This window comes from Polyodon spathula, chromosome 4 (assembly GCF_017654505.1).
Source record: "Polyodon spathula isolate WHYD16114869_AA chromosome 4, ASM1765450v1, whole genome shotgun sequence".
NCBI classification, from domain to species: domain Eukaryota; kingdom Metazoa; phylum Chordata; class Actinopteri; order Acipenseriformes; family Polyodontidae; genus Polyodon; species Polyodon spathula.
The window spans coordinates 82,302,741-82,325,386 of record NC_054537.1 but is presented as its reverse complement, the minus strand read 5'-3'; the positions used below and the strand labels follow the sequence as shown (position 1 = coordinate 82,325,386).

Genomic DNA, 22,646 nt, shown 5'->3' with positions numbered 1-22,646 from the left:
AATTTTACATTTTCTAGCAACATGTAGTAACCACTAGTAGTCTCTCTTTCTCTCTCTGTCTAAAGCGAATATGATAAATGTAAACTTCTCTGCACGTGTGGTTGACGTTTGTTCAGAGGCTGCAGCTCCCAGAAGCTTATTTCTCTCTCTCTCTCTCTCTCTCTCTCTCTCACACTCACACACACACACACTCACACACACACACACACACACACATATATATAAATCGAGCCTTCCCAGGATTCCTCTTCTAATCCCATCCCATCCATTTTAATGATGACGTTGCACTAATCTGTAAACGGGAGTTTGAGCAAGAGCCGCTTCGCAGTGGTTTCTCACATCTTTTGATTAGTACTCATAGCGCAGAAGCCAGTACAGCACAACTTTGGCTTTAGCTTCAGACACACGTTTTAAAAGGAGGACATGGTAGTATTTTAAAAGCGTTTAACAAGCGCAACAAAGAGTAGTTTAGTTTCCATTTTGTGAATTTCATTAATTCCTGTGTCTTGATTTTCTGAAGAGGTTGCTATCAAATTAACCTCCCCCTCCCCCCTTCCCCCGCCCCTCTCTTTTTGTGTCTATCTCTCTCCCCCTCTGTGTCTATCGATTTCAGTGTTAAGATGGCAGCGAGGTGGGAGGATGTAGCGGCTCAGAAGGCCGATATGATAGCTAGCCGCCTGCGAGAGCTGCTGTCCACTGGACTGGGCCTGTTACACTCCAAACTCGGGGTGGACCTGGGGCTGAAGCCCGAACAGTATCCGTCCTGGGTTCTGTTGATGACGGCCTTCCTCGGGTTGCTGGTGATCGTGGTCGTGTGGCTCGCGGCCTGCGCCGGGCTTTGCTCAAGGAGAAAGCGGGGTGCCATAGCCAGCGACTCCGGTAGCCAAGCCACCAAAACATCGGCAGCCAAGAGTGTAAAAGCAGCAGAACTAAAGAAAAAGAACAAGAAAAAAACGGTTGAAAAGGTAAAGCTGACTAATTCGTTTAAATTAAGCTTTAAAACACGGTACCATAAAGCCAAAACAACTTGTAGTTTTAGTGTGTGCCTTGTTGCATTGTGCAGTGAGTTTTTGAATGTTAACCAAATTTAAATGTCTTGCAATCATTTGACCTATAACTTTAAATAAGGTGGATTAAGTGGACCATTTGCCTTTAACCGAAAAGCAGAAGCCTAAGATGATTATATATATATATATATATATATATATATATATATATATATATATAGACACTTTGCATGAACGAAAAAACCGTTATTAGGAACTTAAGTAGTTTTAATGATTTGCATGTTCATACTGGGTTTTTAATAAACCGATACATTTGCCTAAATATGAGAGAGGTACCGGTATTTCATAGCGTTGTACTAGCAGGACAGAGGACTTGGTTTTATTATGACTTAGTTAATGGTTTTGTATTCTAGACTTAAGAAGTCATTTTTAGTTTACATAAATTAAATGCATGTTTATTCGTTATAAAAAAATGGAAAAGAATGAGTTTTTAGTTGTATTCATGGAAGAGGGAGTTGAATACTACGTTCAGAGTATTGTGCTGGTATAACACGTCACTACTGTAATTTAAACTACGTGTCGCTTTGGAGACAGTTATGAAAAGTTAAGGTGTTGTCGTGGTATCGATTTGTTTGTTGTTGACAGATTTACAATATGCATTCACTAGTTATTTAGCAAAATATTTATGCTGAATTGGTTAGTACCTCAGCTTTATTGCATATTTATAGTACAGCAATTACCCCCTAAAGTGACATTGATTGAAAAACATAAACATCTTATTCTAGAGAACTTTTTTGAGGGAGAGGGATCCATGGAGTTTGGTCCATGGGTCCAAAGTATAATTGACTGGAAAGATCTAACACTATACAAGTCAACATCTTAAGACCAGTTGCTCATTTCGCACACTGAGCAGTTACTTATCCAAATAATAAAACATGTCAAATATGCAATAGTAAGTATAGTAATAGTATGTTGCCAGATGCATTGTAGTTCATCCTAATTATTTCCACCTACAGAAACCTCAGTCGAATGGACGCACAATACTTGAACTGCAAGATGATGATGTCAAAGACACCAATGAGATTTTGAAACAATCAGAAATGAAGGCTGAGAAGGTTTGTTTGTTTTAATAAATTACAACAGGAAAGAGTAAATATTGAGTTCCTGACTGCAGTAAACAGCATCACTCAACTAACGCTTAGTCAGACTTCTGTCCTAATTTGTGTGTCATCTTTCCCCTGCTATCCACATCCATACACTGAAGATTGTTAAGTTGTTTTATTTTTATTGGGGAGCATATTATCTGCAAAGTTTACCAAGATCACACTGTGCTTTGCCATGAACTTTCTAGTTTACTGACATCAACCTAACTAAGAGGGCCATGAGTAGAAGCTCCAGGTGTTCCTGTCAGATTGTGTTCTGAACCTACAGATACAGCAAGTCTTGCATGGGAATCTCTTTAGACCTTTTTTTTTTTTTTTAATAAGTACATGCTTGACATGCCCTTAATAACGAGGCTGGAGTGAATGTATGCATTAGTATGTATTGCGCTTGTATATGGTAAATGTTTCCCTGTTTTTCATTATCAGTGTGTTTCCTATTTTTCATAAACATGTTGGGTGTGTTTAATGTGGAGTTATAACTGACAGCGTACTTTGCAGGTGTGCGTTTTGTTTTCTGCAGTGTGTCCTTGTTGCTTTCTTGGTGTGGGTCAAATTATCTTGAAACTTGCCTTACTAGACACCCCCTATTAGTACGGTTTCTTGATTACTATTTTTTTCTTAATCTTTCATAGCAAACAAAGAAGAGCAAGAAGAAGACAAAAGCCGAAGTAAAACCAGCACTGCATATCTCTTCTCCTGGTGGAAAAGAACCAGAGGATGGTATGGAATAAGTATATTCAATTATACCTCGTTTCCATGGACAGCCAACTCGAGTGCTTTTGAATTGGCCTGAATTCTCCCAGAACTCGTTGGTGAAAAATGTGGCGTTTCCATGCTTTGAGTTTCCTGAGTTATCATGTGAGTTGGGCAGGAAATAAGTTTTTCCACAGAAATACTTGCAAGTTAAATGTCAAGACATGAATTTGCTGCAGATGGTATTATAATACTTACACCAATCAGACTGTGGCTTACAGTGCTTGTAGCGTAAAGTCCATAAACAAAACATTAAAATAAATTAATTCTGTGCCATATAAAACTGAGCTGATTTTACCAGTGCTTGCTAGTCTATTAACACTAGAAATGCCAAGATTTCAGACTACATACAACCGCCACACCCGCAAAATGTGCGGCTCCATTTTAAAACGGCTTCAATATGAAAAACAATCCAATACAACTTAATATTTTTATTTATGAACATCATACATAACATTTTCAAACAACGTATTTTTTTCAAAAACAGCACATATACATAAACATGAAAAACTATAATAAAATAAACTTTACGCAATAAACTTCTGTGTAAACCAGTGTAGAAAGCTGTATGCACATATAAAATTATGAAACATAAATAACTAGTTATAAAAATAGCATAAATATATAACAACTTATGCAACGTGAAAGCGCTTTGAAACAGAGTTCAAAGGCTCTGACTGTTCAGGGTTTTATTACAGCTTTCTAAGTACAATCTAGTGTAAATAATAGTATTTACTTAATTTACTAAATTGTATTGATTTCAATATGCCACATAAAATGTGGGTCTGGCAGTTGAAGAAGCAAGTTTTTATGACATTCATTTTTACGATTCTGATGCTGAAACACCGTATGGATATTTAATTCAAATATTTAGTAACACTTAAGAGCGGCCATGCACAAGATTCACATACGCTGAGATATCTGAATTGCAAAAGCTATTCAAAAAGCAGCTATGGCGGTGCTAATCATTTCGGCTTTGTATTTAAGTTTTCACACATGGCAATACTGTGCTACAATTACATGACACAGTGATCATTCCACTGTGTTATGTTGTAAACCGTAGCAAAGTTTTAAAACGGACAGCAAATACTTAAGTTTACTGGTCCCTTAAAATTAAGGGTCATATACTAAAACTTATTAGAAAGCCTTCTTTGTTCTCCAAGTTGCTGCAGTGACATTGTAAATGCTATAACGAGTTACTATAAATTAGATGCTGTTATAGCAGACAGATTTCATCAAGTATGCATTTATTTGAATGTTTTTGGAATAAAAAATATAAATGCGAAACTGCATTGCATTTTTCTTTGTGACTGTGCGATTTTAATACCAGCCAAAATGTCCCTTTATACTGTGTGTTCCAGTCCCTACAACATTTGATTGACATTTGGTAATGTCCTTTCCTCCCAGCCTGAATTCAGACTGAATTCCAGCACAAGGAGTGAAATTGGGCAAGGTAATTTGGGCTCCTACCCGAACTGGGAGCCAACTTGAGTAATTTAAAAACATGGAAACAAGTGGGGTGGGGCAACTCGAGCACGTACCCAGGTTATGAGGTTATAAGAGGGTAGGGATTTTCCATGGACAAGTTATATATTTTGAATAGTATCTTCATGCAGACAGGAGCTTGATATGTTACAAAATGTATACATAAAACTTTCGCAGGGCTGCGACATCACCGATTTTCACCAGAAACCTGCGACTACCAGACAGCTGCCGCAAGTAGCAATTTTAATATCATGGCACTAATAGCTATTATCATACTGAATACAAATCGGCACTTATGGTATATGATTGTATTTAATAAATAAACCATGCTTGTTTCTAAAACGTTACCTTTGCTGAGTTACTGTTATTTTTCACCCACATAACTTCGGGTTACACATCATAATTACATTTTGTAACTGTTTAAACCTTTTGTTAACTGTACATCCAAAAACAAATTTAATATTTTTTATATACTGCAGTTATAGCTCCATTTCAGCCCTATATATGTGTGTGTGTGTGTATGTGGAGAGGGGGTGGGGGAGTATAAGATACAGAGACAAGTTCTTATTGTCATCAGAATGTTTTACCTGAGAAATTCCTTCAGTAAAGTTCTGCTACTACTAGCATTATTGGGCAGATTGCCTTGCTTTAAACTGGTGACAGTGCTGTGCAGCAATTAGTACGTAAATAATATTAATACTACAATCAATTAAATGTGTATAATAAATAATTTAAATGGCACACAAACATGATATAAGTAAATAAAATGGGCCTGCCTGTAAGTTGCCCAGAGTTACCTAATAGGTCACTGTGCCTTACAATTGATTACAGAGTTAGTGATTTCACTCATTGCAGATCACTAAAGAGTGAGTGCAAGCGACGGCACTTGCAAAGTGCTTTATGAAATACACGCAGTGCCGACCTCTGCGTCCTCGCAACCTCAGGCAAGCACATCGCAATCGCAGGACTTTTGTGAAACGGGCCCCAGGAATCAGAGTTATCAAGCAGTGCTGAAAGGGGAACCATTGTACTCTGCCAGATTTTTCAGGTTTGCCAGACTGTAAAGTGCCTGTTTGTGTATTCTTAATTTTTGTCTGATTAGGTGCATGGGAAACGAAGATTAGTAACCGGGAGAAGAAGCAGCAGCGCAGGCGGGACAAAGTGACTGAAGATTCCAGTCTTCCTGTGACTCAAGTATCTCTTGCTACAGAACACCCCACATCAGTTGTCTCGGTTCCAATTGGTGTTAGGAAAGTCAAAGGTAAGAGGCTTATTTTATTATGATGAAGCTATGTGATCAATAGTCACATTAACACCGGGGTGTGCAATTTTTGAAAAAAAACTTCTCCGAAGGACAAAATACTAGAAAAATCTACTTGTCCTTCTTAAATCTACTTGCCCCCTCTGTCACAAAGTACACTATAACTTGCAGGATTTTGTTTTGTTTAACAGTGAACACAGTCAATCATTTAGTGATTAACACGGGTGCATCTAGCCTTGTAGTTTGACTGGTTCACTAAATTCAAGATACACTGTTCCCTGTGACCTCACCTCAAATTTATAACATACTTTAAGGAAATGTTGCTGTCAGTGAAGTTTGGAACATATTTGCTAGTAAATTTAAATAACATATTAAGAGTACAACTATAATAAACAATACATGGAGTTATTCAAATATAAAAATAGTTTCTGCTTGTTTTCTCTAAGCTGAATTCGACTCATGATGTACAGGTGTTTTTAGTTTGTTGCATCACAAATACACAATCATTGCCAACTATTACTGCTGCTTTGTGGAATTCTGATTTCCCCAAATTTTTAAAGGACTTGTATATAGTCTCTGCATCGTTTTACCGTATTTATACCAAAATGCTTGCAATATTTACAGTAGGCTTCATCAAATTGACTAAATGTTTTTTCTTTTGTTTGTCTTATATACTGATGATGGCTAACTGGAACAGTACTGCAGCAGGGTGATCCTTGTTTCATACCCTGATTATTTTATATATATATATATATATATATATTATTTTTTTTTTTTTTTTTTTTTTTTGTAGGGCAAACATTCTTTCTCTGCACCACTCACTGAAAATAAATACATAGAGTACTGTGCAAAAGTTTTAGGCAGGTGTGACAAAATGCTGTAAAGTAAGAATGCTTTCAAAAATAGAAATGTTAATAGATTATATTTATCAACTAACTAAATGCAAAGTGAGTGAACAGAAGAAAAATCTAAATCAAATCCATATTTGGTGTGACCACCCTTTGCCTTCAAACCAGCATCAATTCTTCTAGGTACACTTGCACAAAGTCAGGAATTTTGTAGCCATATAGTCAGGTGTATGATTAAACAATTGTACCAAACAGGTGCTAATGATCATCAATTCAATATGTAGGTTGAAACACAATCATTAACTGAAACAGAAACAGCTGTGTAGGAGGAATAAAACTGGGTGAGGAACAGCCAAACTCGGCTAACAAGGTGAGGTTGCTAAAGACAGTTTACTGTCAAAAGTCATACACCATGGCAAGACTGAGCACAGCAACAAGACACAAGGTAGTTATACTGCATCAGCAATGTGTCTCCCAGGCAGAAATTTCAAGGCAGACAGGGGTTTCCAGATGTGCTGTCCAAGCTCTTTTGAAGAAGCACAAAGAAACGGGCAACGTTGAGGACCGTAGATGCAGTGGTCGGCCAAGGAAACTTACTGCAGCAGATGAAAGACACATCATGCTTACTTCCCTTCGCAATCGGAAGATGTCCAGCAGTGCCATCAGCTCAGAATTGGCAGAAAACAGTGGGACCCTGGTACACCCATCTACTGTCTGGAGAAGTCTGGTCAGAAGTGGCCTTCATGGAAGATTTGTGTCCAAAAAGCCATACCTCCGACATGGAAACAAGGCCAAGCGACTCAACTATGCACGAAAACACAGGAACTGGAGTGCAGAAAAATGGCAGTAGGTGCTCTGGGCTGATGAGTCAAAATTTGAAATATTTGGCTGTAGCAGAAGGCAGTTTGTTTGCCGAAGGGCTGGAGAGCGGTACACGAATGAGTGTCTGCAGGCAACAGTGAAGCATGGTGGAGGTTCCTTGCAAGTTTGGGGCTGCATTTCTGCAAATGGAGTTGGGGATTTGGTCAGAATTAATGGTCTCCTCAGTGCTGAGAAGTACAGGCAGATACTTATCCATCATGCAATACCATCAGGGAGGCATCTGATTGGCCCCAAATTTATTCTGCAGCGTGACAACGACCCCAAACATACAGTGAAAGTCATTAAGAACTATCTTTAGCGTAAAGAAGAACAAGAAGTCCTGGAAGTGATGGTATGCCCCCACAGAGCCCTGATCTCAACATCATCGAGTCTGTCTGGGATTGCATGAAGAGGGAGAAGCAACTGAGGCTGCCTAAATCCACAGAAGAACTGTGGTTAGTTCTCCAAGGTGTTTGGGCCAACCTACCTGCCGAGTTCCTTCAAAAACTGTGTGCAAGTGTACCTAGAAGAATTGATGCTGTTTTGAAGGCAAAGGGTGGTCACACCAAATATTGATTTGATGTAGATTTTTGCATTTTGTTAATTGCTAAATATAAACTATTAACATGTCTATTTTCGAAAGCATTCTTACTTTACAGCATTTTTTCACACCTGCCTAAAACTTTTGCACAATACTGTGTGTGTGTGTGTGTGTGTGTGTGTGTGTGTGTGTGTGTGTGTGTGTATATATATATATATATATATATATATATATATATATATATATATATATATATATATATACACACACACACACACACAGTACCAGTCAAAAGTTTGAGTACACCTGCTTGAAACCAGGTTTTTCATGATTAAGTATGTTTTTAAGTGTATAAACTTGTCTATAAACACTTAATATTTCATTATATGATATGTGTACTTATAGAAGCTGATAACACTATGTAACACAATTTTTGTTCCTGGGTAGTAAGTGTTATTTCCTTATTGCTTATGCCTCAAAAGTATAGAAAATGGCTATTATTCCCCACAAACTTTGCTTTTGTGACCAGGACGGTGATATTTCAAAATATCACTATTTCCAATGGGATAACGGGCAAATGTGTGTCTTTTCGTTCACGTAGTGTGACACACATTTGCCCATTTTCCCATTGGAAATAGTGATATTTTGAAATATCACTGTCCTGGTCACAAAAGCAAAGTTTGTGGGGAATAATAGCCACGTTCTATACTTTTGAGGCATAAGCAATTAGGAAATAACTTACTACCCAGGAACAAAAAAAAATATATATAATTGTTACACGGTGTAATCATAAGTGAATTGCATTCAAACATGTAATTTTTAAATGACAATGTAAATCTTGTCAATTTCAATGAAATGGCCACCCAAAGCAAGGGGATTTCAGTCTGAAGCCCAAGTCAGTTAAAAGTCTGAAATGTGTATAACACGGTGTTAGAACACTGGCCTAAGTGTAAAAGTGTCTTTGTTAGATGTCCTCTGAGTTAACTAGCATGTTACCTAATTAACCTTTTGTCACCAATTATTGTTAACAGGTGAGGGTCCATGATTACTATAAATATAGGTAGCATAGGCACAAGTTTGTCATTCCTGAATGTAAGGGAGCAGAACATGGCAAAATACGGTCAGTGAAGCAAAGAAAAAAATCTGTAATTACTTTAAGACAAATTGCAAGAACTTTGCAAGTGTCTGTAACTGCTGTGGCCAAGATAATCAAACAATTTGAAGAAAGTGGCACTCATGAGGACCGAACAAGGTCAGGCAGGCCAAGGGTGACCTCAGAATCGGAGAACAAGTTAATTTGAGTCACAAGTCTGCGAAACCGGCTAAGAAACTCAGCTAAGTGCTATTAGAAGTACAGATGTTTCAACATCAACTGTTCAGAGGAGATTGTGTGAAGCTGGCCTAACTGGAAGAATTGCTGCAAAGAAACCATTGTTAAGAGTGCAGAATAAGAGGAAGAGACTTGCCTGGGCCAAAAAACACAGAAACTGGATGTTTGAGGAGTGGAAGTCGGTCTTTTAGCTAATGAGTCAACATTTTGAAATATTTGGGTCCAACCGCAGAGTATTTGTAAGACGTAGGGGGTGAGCGCATGAGTTCCGCATGTGTGGTTCCCACTGTCATGCATGGAGGAGGCAATGTCATGGTCTGGGGTTGCTTTGCTGGTGACAGAGTTGGTGAACTTTAGCAAGTCCATGTCAAGCTCAACCAGCATGGCTATCATAGCGTACTTCAGAGGCATGCCATTCTATCAGGATTACGGCTAGTTGGGCAGTCCTTAATTCTTCACCAAGATAATGACCTGAAACTCACCTCAAAAGTTGTGCAAGAACTATCTGGCGAAAAAGGAAAGTGAAGGACAACTCAATCTAATGACCTGGCCTGCCCATCTCTAGACGTCAATCCCATAGAACTTGTATGGGACGAACTAGACAGAAGAGTCAAAGCAAAGCTAGCCACAAGTGCCCTACATCTCTGGGAATTGCTGCAGAAGAGTTGGGAAGACATGTCTGGTGATTACCTGCTGAAACTTGTTAACCCAATGCCTCGTGTTTGTGAGGCTGTTATTAAAGCAAAGGGTGGCTCTTTTGAGGAATCCAAAATTCAGAGACAATTTTCAATACTCCTTATGTTTTGTTTTGTATATTGTAACATGTGTTTTCATTTTCAAGTATTTACAGAAACATATATAACGTAAAACATTGTCAATTATGAAAAAAAAACTAGTTTCCAGCATGTGTACTCAAACTTTTGAACGGTACTCTGTGTGTGTGTGTGTGTATATATATATGTATGTGTGTGCACTGCAAATAAACCACCATAACCATGTTGCACACAATTTCTTTTTTATTTTATAACTGGGGAAAGTCTGACACTTGCTATATTACTTTAAGAAGGTATTACCTTTAACTGTCAAACACAGTACACTAGCAATCACTGTTCCTGTAGACTTATCTAACAGATTATTTTTAAAACCTATATTGTTTTGAGATATGGACTACTTGATTTAACGCTCTCCATGAAATTCTATGCTATGTTAACTATATTTCAGAAGAAGCACTAGTTCAAATTTCAGCTAAATATTTAATTATTTTACCTAGGGGAACCTCTTCGTATGAAGCCAGGAAAAGGAGAGGCCATAATATCTCAGGGTAAGAGAGAAATATATTAATTTTCACACTACATTTACAGTTAATTATCTGATTTATAATTTGCACATCGGGCAAAGAATGACCCGTGGGGAACAGAGTTCGTCGGTTCTGTCTTAAATTATGGTTGGTATACAAAAGGGCACAAGATGAACACAGTTTTTATTGGTATAACCGGTGTATTGCTGCAACCCTAATATGAAGAAGCAACAATTGCCTTTCCGTTGTTCCAGTTGGATCGTGAAATAACTGATTGATTTTACATGTCATCTTGTAATACTTTTGAAAAGTATTTAAAGTCAACCATAACAGCTCATGTAACATTTGTTTTAAGACTTAATTGTAACAGAAAACATTGATTTTTAATGATGTTGAGTCATCTGCATTAGATCGTCTGCAAAAGAAAAAACAAGCGGGGTAGTGTTACAGAACTAGAAAAACAAACAAAAAGTCTAGTGCTTTGTGAACCGACTCCATTGGACTCTCTTATGTGTAGGTTGCTGTTTTTTCTTTTTGCAGTGTCAGCCAGCTGGAGCGAAGCCCCTGCAGTGAATGGAGGCGGATGGAATGATATGGCTATGAAACTTCCCACTCGGATGTCCGGAGGAGATGGAGAGACCTGGACAGCAATCGCAAAAGCTGCTGCTAAAAGAAACCCAGAGCCGGCTTGGGGTCTGGAACTAGAAGGTACCGCTAGAATGGGTGGAGTAGAGCTTTTTAAGCATGACCTATGGTGAACTGATAGTTATACTATATATATATATATATATATATATATATATATATATATATATATATATATATATATATATATATATATACACACACACACACAATAATTTTTTTTTTTTTTTTTTTTTTTTTTTTTTGTGCGAGCTCCCAGGGCAGGGGGTCCCCCCCCCCAGGGGGGGGTTTATAAGGTTTACTAGTTTAAAGTAAATTTATATGGGTACCACATGATGCTCAACCGTTGGCATTTATAAAAAGTTCTGCTACAGCTCTCGATACAGCTCTACGTTGAAGGGTTAGAATACTACGATTTTTATTAAATAAGTAAATTATGGATACTCCCTGAATGTTTATGAAATATTATGTCAACACCATGTGTGTTTTTTCCTGTTTAATTCTTTTAATGAATTAATGGTTCTTAAATAATACTGTGTTTCACAAACAGTTTATATTGTGGCATTTTAACTGACACACAAAGCTCTGAGCTGGGTTGCTTAGTAACCAGTTTAGGGGTCCTTGAGAAACAGCTGCACAAATGTCGCCTTGCTATCATTTTTCAATGCCTGTCGGGTCTTTGACCCAAATCAAGTGAAGTATCTCAGCATAGCTGAGAAAGAAGTGTTTGAAGACAACTGTGTAGCACATCGTGAATATCGTGTTTAGTGCGAAATTGTCAGTGAAATGGAATGTAATGTTTATCAGTTATGGAAAAACATGGAAATGAGATTCCCAACACTTTCTGTAATCATTGCCTGCATACAAATGTACTTCTGGATGACCGGCACTCCAGAAAGGCATCAAATATACAACATGCTGTATCAGAATAGTATGTAAACAAACAAATCAAAACATTAAATAACTGCAAACTACCACAGCAGAAGCACACAGATAGTCTTTCAACTTAACTTTATTTGTTTTAAGGGTATGTAAAACCTACAGTTTTTGTTTGCTGTCCTGTAGAAACCCCACCAAATTTTATGTAAAATGAACATTGTTTATAGTTGTATATGCAGTGAAGCTTAATAAATAACCATAATAAATATAAATATTTAGATACATTTTCCCTTATTCCTACTTCTATAGACCGACTAATTTTATGTTTATGTAGGTACTGTATATTGTATTTAAAAAAATAAATAAAATAATTAAATGGAATTTTCATCCGTGACTTCATACACCATTTCCCCTTTCCTCTGTGATTTTGAACAAATTTACTGTGACTGCTCTGATTTTTAGTGCAAATTTCCATGTCAAAATCCCAGCCTTGCTTATCAGTTGTTAATAGGAATCTCAAATCAATCAAATGTCACTCTCCTCCATCTAAAAGATTGAGATGAATTTACCACAGAATGGTCATTCATTAAAAGAAATTGAGTGTCTTAATTTCACGGTCTTCCAGCTATACCCTGACAGGCTTTCCACATATCATCGTAAACTACTGTACACTGTATTAAACATTTTTAGATAAAATACAATAGCAAGAGATGTATAACGGGTGAACAATAATCCTCTGATTGTTGATGTCTTGGAGTAAACCCCATTCCAATAAGTAATGGGTCTACCAAGGAATATGAATGCAGTTTAATCTGGGAGCTCTAATGAAGGACAAGGGATTTGTCTCTTAAGCAAAGCTTTTTGTATTATTAAACACAACAGCGTGAAAAAAAAAAAAAGTGCTATCACACAGAAAAACATCTTCGTTTTAATAGACCTTTTGTAGTAATCTGGATAAGCCCAAATTGTTTTTGAAGAGTACACAGTTTTGTTTAATATAAGCATTGGAGACATTAAATTTAATATTATGTATGTTCTAAAAACAATCCTTATTTAAATGGCACACTGTTTATATAAAAGAATATGCTCAATATCTCTGTTTTTAGTAGTTGTTTTAAATTGGGAAGTGCAGGTGTATAAAACAACTTTTATTGGACTGCCAGGGCTTTGTACATTTTATATGCAAATAAGTGTAGTAACAAGTTCATAAAACTGTTATAATTGGTTACCAGCAGCAGAAATCTTTACACCACCTCATTTACTTGAAACAAGATCTGGATTGTTCCTTCTAGCTCGGTGCAGAAATGATAAATGGGGCTGTAGAATATATATTTACATTTATGTAAATTCTTAACGTCCTATTGGATTAACTGAATGTTAAGTCTTACCATTCTTAATTGATAAAACATTTTGGAAAAGGGGGGGGGGGGGGGGGGGGGGGTTGTAAGACATGTCATTCTGTTTTATTCAGGTACTTGGAGTGCAGTGGATGGAAGGATGAATCCAACTTCCTACTCTATTGGTTTCTTTTCTGAGGGGGATTATGTTTTTAATATTGACTAGAAACACTTTTTTTTTTTTTTTTTTTTTTTTTTTAAAGTAACTATAGTACACTATTAAAGTGTTTTAGGATTTCTGATTTAAAAATGCACTTTATGCCTGAGTAAACATCTGTCACCCCTCTGTCCAGACAAGGACTTGGGTATCTTTCAAATAATTCACACATTAATACAACGGAACATTTATAAAAACCATTTGGTTGCTAAGAGCATTTGGTTCAGCTGTTCAAACATTTTTCACTCTGTATATTCCTTTTCGTTCTTTTTGACTTAAACAATTCAGACCTTTTTAGTTGTTCCAAAAAGCCATCTTAAATCAACTGGAGCCAGAGCTGTTTTGCTGTTATTGAAAACCATATGTTTTTTAAAGTGCTTTAATATAATTGGTTGTAACTAGTGTGTGTGTGTGTGTGTGTGTCTATATATATATATATATATATATATATATATATATATATATATATATATATATATATATATATATATATATATATATATATATATATATATGCTATCTTGGTTTGTTTTTAACTCTGTACAGTGCTCTGGAATGCCATGGCTTAAAGGGTGCTATAAAAAGAGAAATTGTATTGTATTAAATTACATAATTTACAAATAGTTTAACCCTCGAGGAACCTGCATGCTGTTGTGGTGAAACTCTGTTCATTAGCAGATTGTTTAACAAATAGGATGCACATTGTGATGAAGCAGTACTGCACATAATGGCAAGCTTATCTAATAGTGTTGTGATTTACAAAGTCTTGGATAAATGAACAAACACTGTTCCATTATTCCTTTTGAACATAGAGCAAAAAGTCAACTAGTTAAGGATACTGGGCCAGATTTTATAAATGTATTTTATACCAAAATGGAATTTGCACAATTTTTTTTGTGAAGAAAACATTTTCTATTGTTACAAAACTTGTAAAAATTAAATCAGATAGTCAACAAGACTGAAATGTGTGCCTTTTTTTTTCCTTGAAGCCTGATTCATGTTATCATGGTTCTTTTTTATTTTAATTGTTTGGCCATATAGTTATCGTGTTGTCAGTTACCACCAATAACTTTCTGCCATAAGAGTACATTTAAAACAACCAGAAATTGGTAGGACGTCAAATAGAACCAAGGTCCAGGACCTTATTGAAAAGCATTAAATAGCTATCTGTTGGAGACTGCTAACTTTTTTATTTATACATGTATAAACTCTTCTAAAATGTTTTAGAAAATGTATAAAGATGTAATATATTGTTTTATTAATGTAGTTTTAAAATTGGGCCATTAGGTCAAGCTATTTCATTTAAATAGGTGGATCGTGGAAACCCTCTTTTTATGTAATTTTAATGTCCTAGTAGTAGTAGTAGTCTTATTAAAGGTCTATGTATTGTACCAGCATCCACTTTCAGAACTTTTGTTGTAATGGATATAAATAAATGTATTTTCCTTATTTTATTTGTGACTGATGTGTATGTTTTGTATTGCTTTAGGTACTAGAGAAGCAGGTCCTTGGATTACAATTGCTGATCTGCAGTTGGAAAGCAGCCAAACAAAAATTGACGATCAGTGGTCTGGCACAAGTAAGTAGTCTAATAAAAAACATTTTTGACACTTCTTGAAATCCGAATTTCAAATTATTATTATTATTAAACTGTTTCATCAAATGATGGTGTGATATAGGATTGTTAGCAGTTCTTCTTTCATTTGCTACAGTGCTGAGAAAGTTTGTGAACCCCTTAGGATTTTCACATTTCAAACCTAAAATATTATTAGATCTTAATCTAAGTCCTAATAATAGATAAAGATAACCTGATAAACAAATGACACAAAAACATGATACTTTTTCAAAATGTATTTATACACAAATGATTCAACATTCAATATCCATATGTGAAAAAAATGTGAACCTTTAGATTCAGTGATTGGTGGCACCCCCTTGAGCAGCAATGACTTCAACAAAGCGTTTCCAGTAAATGATAGTCAGCCTCTCACATCGGTTTTGAGGAATTTTGGCCCATTCCTCCTTATAGAACTGCTTCAGCTCGGTGACATTTGAGGGCTTCCTTGAATGGACAGCTCGATTCAGGTCCTGCCACAACATTTCGATGGGATTTAGGTCCGGACTATGACTACGCCATTCTAAAACGCGGAATTTATTCTTCTGCAACCATGGTTTTGTAGATCTGCTTGTATGTTTAGGATCATAGTCTTTCTGCATGACCCAGTTTCGGTTCAGCTTCAGCTCATGGACGGATGGCCTGACGTTCTCCTGTAGAATCTTCTGATACAATGTAGAATTCATGGTTGTGTCAATATGGGCAAGTCTTCCAGGTCCTGAGGCAGCAAAGCAGCCCTGCACCATCGCACTCTCACCACCATGCTTGACTGTTGGGATGAGGTTCTTTTGTTCAAACGCAGTGTTTTGTTTTTGCCAAACAACGTTTCTCATTGAGGCCAAAAAGTTCTACCTTTGACTTGTCTGTCCAGAGAACATTGTTCCAGAAGTCTTGTGGATCATCTATGTGCTCTTTCACGAACTTCAGACGGGCGGCAATGTTCTTTTTAGAGAGCAGTGGTTTCCTCCTGGCTATCCTTCCATGAACACAATTCTTGTTCAGTCTTTTTCTGATAGTTGAGTCATGAACACTCACATTAACCAAGGCAAGAGTGGCCTGCAGATCCTTGGACGTTAGTCTGGGGTTCTTTGTGACTTGATGATTTTCCATTTTTTTCTTGGAGAGATTTTGATAGGACGACCGCTCCTGGGTAGAGTGACTGTGGTCTTGAACTTTCTCCATTGTAGACTATCTGTCAGACCCTGGTTTGGTGGAGCCCCAAATCCTTAGAAATGGTTTTGTAACCCTTTCTAGACTTTCAATAACTGTTTCTTAGTCCTCAGAGATGACTTTTGACAGTGGCATGACATGTTTCCACACGCCTGTATGGTGAAGACCAAACTCACAAAGTTTCTGATCTTTATATAGGGTGGGGCCTCCCAGACTCGCCCCTGAAGATCTACCTAATTATTTAAACACCTGATTCTAATTATCCCCTTAATTGAGCTGATAGAACCAGGGGTTCACTTACTTTTTCAAATACCCTGAATCTTAATTACTAATTCGTACATCATTTTGTTTCAAAAGACATGGAGACAGCTATCATGGTAAAACTATGGAATTTCATAATTATCGTTGGGGTTCACAAACTTTTTTTCTTGGCACTGTATACATCTGGAGAGGTACAGTGGCTTGTGAAAGTATTGACCCCCTTTGGCATTTTTCCTATTTTGTTGCCTTACAACCTGGAATTAAAATTGATTTTTATTTGGATTTCATGTAATGGACATACACAAAATAGTCCAAATTGGTGAAGTAAAATGAAAAAAATAACTTGTTTAAAAATTCTAAAAAATAGAAAAGTGGTGCGTGCATATGTATTCACCCCCTTTGCTATTAAGCCTCTAAATAAGATCTGGTGCAACCAATTACCTCCAGAAGTCACATAATTAGTTAAATAAAGTACACCTGTGTGCAATCTAAGTGTCACATGATCTGTGACATGATCTCAGTATATATACACCTGTTCTGAAAGGCCCCAGAGTCTGCAACACCACTAAGCAAGGGGCACCACCAAGTAAGCGGCACCATGAAGACCAAGGAGCTCTCCAAACAGGTCAGGGACAAAGTTGTGGAGAAGTACAGTTCAGGGTTGGGTTATAAAAAAATACTTATGCACGCTCAAGTTTTCTGTTTTTTTTGTCTTATTTCTTGTTTGTTTCACAACAAAAAATATTTTGCATCTTCAAAGTGGTAGGCATGTTGTGTAAATCAAATGATACAAACCCCCCCCAAAAAAATTGCAGGTTGTAAGGCAACAAAATAGGAAAAATGCCAAGGGGGGGTCAATACTTTCACAAGCCACTGTATTCTGTAATGATCAGTAACTCAAACCAGGCTTATAATTGTTATAGCATTCATTTATACTAATCATTTACTTATGAATTAAATCGTTTAAAAAAAAAGTGTGTGTGTGTATATATATATATATATATATATATATATATATATATATATATATATATATATATATATATATATATATATTAGACAGACAGACAGACACATATGTGTATGTGTGGGTATCTATGTAATACCGGGAAGCATTTTTATGAACGCTGACCTAGGATTGAAACCAAGTTGTTTGTTGGCCACTTCCTCAATATCCAGTAGACTTCAATGACCACTTCAGATTTCTTCTGCATTCCGTATGGTATAACATACACAAACTGAGGGATTGCTTGGTGTCAAGACGGGTTTGTAACCGGATTTGCCCTGGTCTGTTTGCATTATTTTCAGTGTGGGAAGAATTGATCAGATTGGAGCGTAGGCTAAGAACCGTTTTCTTTAATAATATTTGTTTTCTTTCTGTAAGCTGGGTCATAAAATGTTTTCTTTCTGTAAGCTGGGAAAAAAAAAAAAAAAAAAAAAAAAAAAAAAGTGCTAGTAATATCATTTTGCATCCTGACACTAGCCTCAAATCGCTTGTAAAGAATATTAGTCAAGCAATAAATTAACTAATAGTTTATTTTGTAGTTGTAAACTCATTTCACAGGTTAAAAAAAAAGAATGACGTTTGTACCAGTAACTAAATAATGTTCTGTGTTTAAGATGGACTTTCAACAATAGATCCCAGCTCTGACTGGAATGCTCCTGCTGAAGAGTGGGGAAACTGGGACGAGCAGAAAGCCTCACCACCTCCTCAGCCCGAGGGGCCAGCTACAGATGTTCAGAAGGTGAGCACGAGGAGCTTGTTAAAATAATATATTTGTGTGATGAAGCTAATGCCATCCATGTTAAGCTTAGCATTATTTATTTACGCAATTGGATGCATGGCTGTCACCTGTAAAACAAGTACTGTATGTACAAGTATGCACCGTGACCTGCATTTTATTAATGTAAGGGTGGTAAAGCGTGACGGATGTGTATCTGGGTAATGGATATCAGAGTGCTAACTGTAGAGTAATTGAAGTTCCATCACAATTGGATAAGGGGTTCTCTAGATAGATGTAAAAGATTAAAGTGCAACAGACAGTCTGCATATACTTCAGATTATGATGCACTTGCACTAAAGAATGTCTTTTGCAGTTTCAGCACAATTGGTTAAGTGGTTCGTCTATGGGCTATCAATGGCGGAGTTTACATACACAAGTCATCACAGTTTTTCTCGCAACGTGTTTGTAGTACTTTTCAGGAAATGTGTTGCTATGCAGTTCTGATTTTTAGAAAAAAAAATCATCCGTACCAATGCAGATTACTCAATTCATAATCAATTAAGGGTGGGGATATTTTTAAATGTCAGTGTCTGCTTACTAAGTAGGAAAAGAACGAGAATATCGTAAGGAGAGCTTCATGCGCTGCCATGAAGATAAAAACATTTGTTTCTGGAACATCTAAAAGTTAATCTACTTAATGACTAAGATTCTGGTATAGTAAGCAAACTTGTTAAATTTGCAGATGACACAATTCTTCTCAGCATGACCTGTCCTTGTGTGTTACTCTCTTCTGCATTTCAGGGTTATGCAGAATGAGTCAACAGAGGATCTCTTAAATTCAGTCTGTTTAGTTTGTTATATTCTTTCTACATCAAGGTCAGGAGGCATTGCTGTATTCTCTGTGATGGAAAATGTAGCTGTGGTCTGAGAGCTCACTTGTTTTGACTTTTTAGTCTACTGGCATGAACTGTTTGCATTACCACGGTGCACCAGTGTTTGTTTATGCAATCCTTTTACTTTGACATTCATGGAAACAACATTGATTCATTCATAGCATGCCTGGCTTTGTGTTCAGGTGTTTGCCTCCATGCAAAACACAGCTGTTGTTTTTTTAAACCCTGTTTTATGGACCCTAGCAGAAAAAAATTTATAAATTGCTTACTCTGTCAAAACTCTTGCTTTGTCCTTTCTAGACCAGTAGTTTTTCAGTACTAGTAATGAACACCACTGAAATCTCTTATTTGGTCTGCTTTATATAAATCTCTATATAAATAGAAGCTCTTGGACAGAAGTGAAACTTGCAATCAGCAGACACTCCTCTATTTTAGACAAATGGCTTGATAAAGACCTTCCCCAGAAAGGTAGCTTGTCTTTGGTCACAGCAGCACGAGTGAGCTCATAAAGGTGTTTTTGAATTTAGGTATCGGATGATGAGAAAAAAAAGGTGGACTCGGCTGCTGCTTCAGCAAGTGGAAAATCTAAAAAGAAGAAAAAGAAAAAGAAGCAGCAAGGAGAGGATGACAGTGCTCCTATCCAGGTAACAAATATTTAAGTATGTGTCTAAAAGAGTATTTTGTCCTGCCTTTGAGGACTGCCCATTGGAAGTAGTTCCAAGCAACAGCAGCCAGATACATCCCATGGTGGTTTTCATTACTGTTTATACTTTTAAGTCAAAATATTTTTGGGGAAAATAATTACTTTGACGTATGAAACAAATAAATGTCAGCAAGTGTGTAGTTTTAAATTATTGCAGTTTGTTTTCTAGAAACTGTTAAACATGTGTGTTCTCCTCCTGAACAATTATATGTGGACAGGAAAATGTACATTTATTGGTGTGAACCTTTTGATGCTGGGTCCTTGAATGTGCTATGTCTCCACATAAATCAATTATAAGTGTCACGGTACAATATATGTAGTCCCTACAATGATTGAGGAGTACATAGCATCTAAGCAATTGCAAACTTTTGACAATATAACCTTTTTCATTAAATTATATCATTCATTTTCTTAAGGAAACTGGGGAGCCAGAAAAGGAGCCTTCGTCTGAATTAGAGCTGGCCAACTATGAGCCGGAAATGGCTTTGCCTGAAAAGGCTACACCTGCTGGTGAACCAGTTAAGGTTGAGGTAAATTTCAATTTGTAATACTTAACTGCTTAGTGTAATTGACTTTAGAATTGCTCCCCAACAGCACAGACAATCTGGTAAATTATGAGAACAGATACGTTCTATTAAATGTAAATTGAATTTTCAAAGGCTAAATGATTTACTGTATATATTGAACATTTATGATGCGGCTTGTATTTGTATTTTAAAGCTTTTTAAGATTTATTTTTTCCCCAGCTGAAGGTGGAGCGACCAGTCCCAGTCATGACAGCGCCACCTGTAACTGCACTGGACAGTACTTCTAAGAATATCACTTCACACGTGCCACAGAGGCTATCGGAGCCAGAACCTCCTGTTTCCACTACTAAACAAAGCAACATGCCTCCACATTCACAGAGTGAGTAGTAATCTCAAGCCTCACAATACATCAGCCATGTTTCAGACTCAGATGTATCTAGAACCTGGTGCTCAGTGCTGTTCGGTATGCAAATTACAAGGATATTAACAAAACTCTAGTTTTTTACAATATAAATATTCTGGCTAGAAATGTTACGGTAGAGCATGTGATTTACAAATAGATGCAGCAATAGGTATCTGATTTAATTTCACTATACATTAGTTATTTTAACATGACAGAGGCAGAGGTTCCAGTGTATGATATGTATGTAAATAAGGTAGTACATGAGAAGACGGTACTTCAGGACTTTTTAAAGTACCGGCCTCCCTTAAACTTGCAGTTTTATATTAACCGTGGAAAACTGTAAAATGTTTTTGCATGTACTTGATTTTTGTGAACACTTCACTAATTTCACATCTGGCTGGACTTAAACTACTTCTGTATTCTACTTTTTCCAGCAAAATGAATGAAAAATAGTATGTATTCTGTTAATTGGTCCATTGCATGATCTATACTGAAAGACTAGTTATTTGAAAATAAAAAATAAAACTTCCTTCAACCCCCCCCCCCCTTTTTTTTTTTTTTTTTTTTAATGTATCAAGTAAAAAAATTTAGCCAATGTGAAATGTTCCTACCAAATACAGGTGTGATCCTACGAATTATCCTAGTGGGTTTTTTGGGGGTTTTTTTAGATTTGGGAAAGGAGTCAGAATTGAAGTCCATGGGCGGGTGCTTTTTTATTAGGGTTTTTATTATTATGATTTATTATGATGATTTAAAGTATGTGTATTATATGTATAAATGTTATTACTTTTGTTTTTTTCCAGTAAAATCTGAAAACTGGGAGTCACCAAAGCAAGTTCAAAAGAAGAAGAAAGCAAGAAGGGAAACATGAGCTTTAACTAGATTTAAGTTCAATAATATGCAAAATGATTTTGAAGAAATTCATGTTTATGCAATAGTTTGAGTGTACAGCATTTTATACAAATGTTGACTGTTTTTTAAAAATCAAAACTTAATAGATATGGTCTTGAATAGCTTAATTGCAAATAAAAGCAAGTCGATATAAAATCGCATCTAAACAATGCTGCAATGTGGGAAAACACTTTGAAAGCTAAATATATGTTTGTGGCATAAGAAAGGATGAGTAATTGGATAAATCTAGATTTACATTGTTAATCTCATTAGTTTGAGATACTGCTGGCCACAGGGTTAGAAATGTTTTAAATGCATATGTCAAGGAAGGACAGCTCTGCGACAGTGACATCCAGGGTGTATTCCAGAAACTAATGCTTCTGAATGCAAATGGAAAAATGTATAGCCAGCATCTATTAACTGGTTATGTATAGTGCGTGGTTGCTGAGCTAAACAACACATTACTGATTTACTGCCTGTTTTTTCTAGTGGTATACCAATAGGTATGTACTACATACCATGCTCACACTCTAATCATTTTGCTTTTCCCTGAACTTAGTTTAGAGATCCTCTCCCTTCCCACCAACCTGGTCCATTTCATTGATAAGATGGTATAGTTTAATGTTTGCTTTATAATTTTTGTAAAAACCCATAGCCATGGAAAAAGCCAAGCCATATGTATATTAAGAAAGGCCAGTTTGATTAAGAATACTGTGGGTCTGATGTAGAATATACATTTCTCTGGTGATTTTTATTCACAAGACCATTTTAGAATGTAAGCCTTTCATTCCATGATCTTGAAGGAAGCTTTGCTGTTTATTTAGTGCATATATAT

At 36.4% G+C, this 22,646-nt stretch overlaps 1 protein-coding gene across 1 annotated transcript; it reads left to right on the top strand.

Moving 5' to 3' along the window:
- Positions 1–238: 238 nt before the first annotated feature.
- Positions 239–22,641, top strand: mtdha (metadherin a). The gene is made up of 13 exons (XM_041248756.1): positions 239–426; positions 614–965; positions 2,024–2,122; positions 2,803–2,890; positions 5,511–5,669; positions 10,520–10,570; positions 11,087–11,254; positions 15,114–15,203; positions 18,291–18,415; positions 19,815–19,931; positions 20,407–20,520; positions 20,737–20,896; positions 21,724–22,641. The coding sequence occupies exons 2-13, from the start codon at positions 621–623 to the stop codon at positions 21,789–21,791; spliced, it is 1,584 nt and encodes a 527-aa protein (XP_041104690.1). The 5' UTR covers positions 239–426; positions 614–620; the 3' UTR covers positions 21,792–22,641.
- The last annotated feature ends 5 nt before the right edge of the window (positions 22,642–22,646 follow it).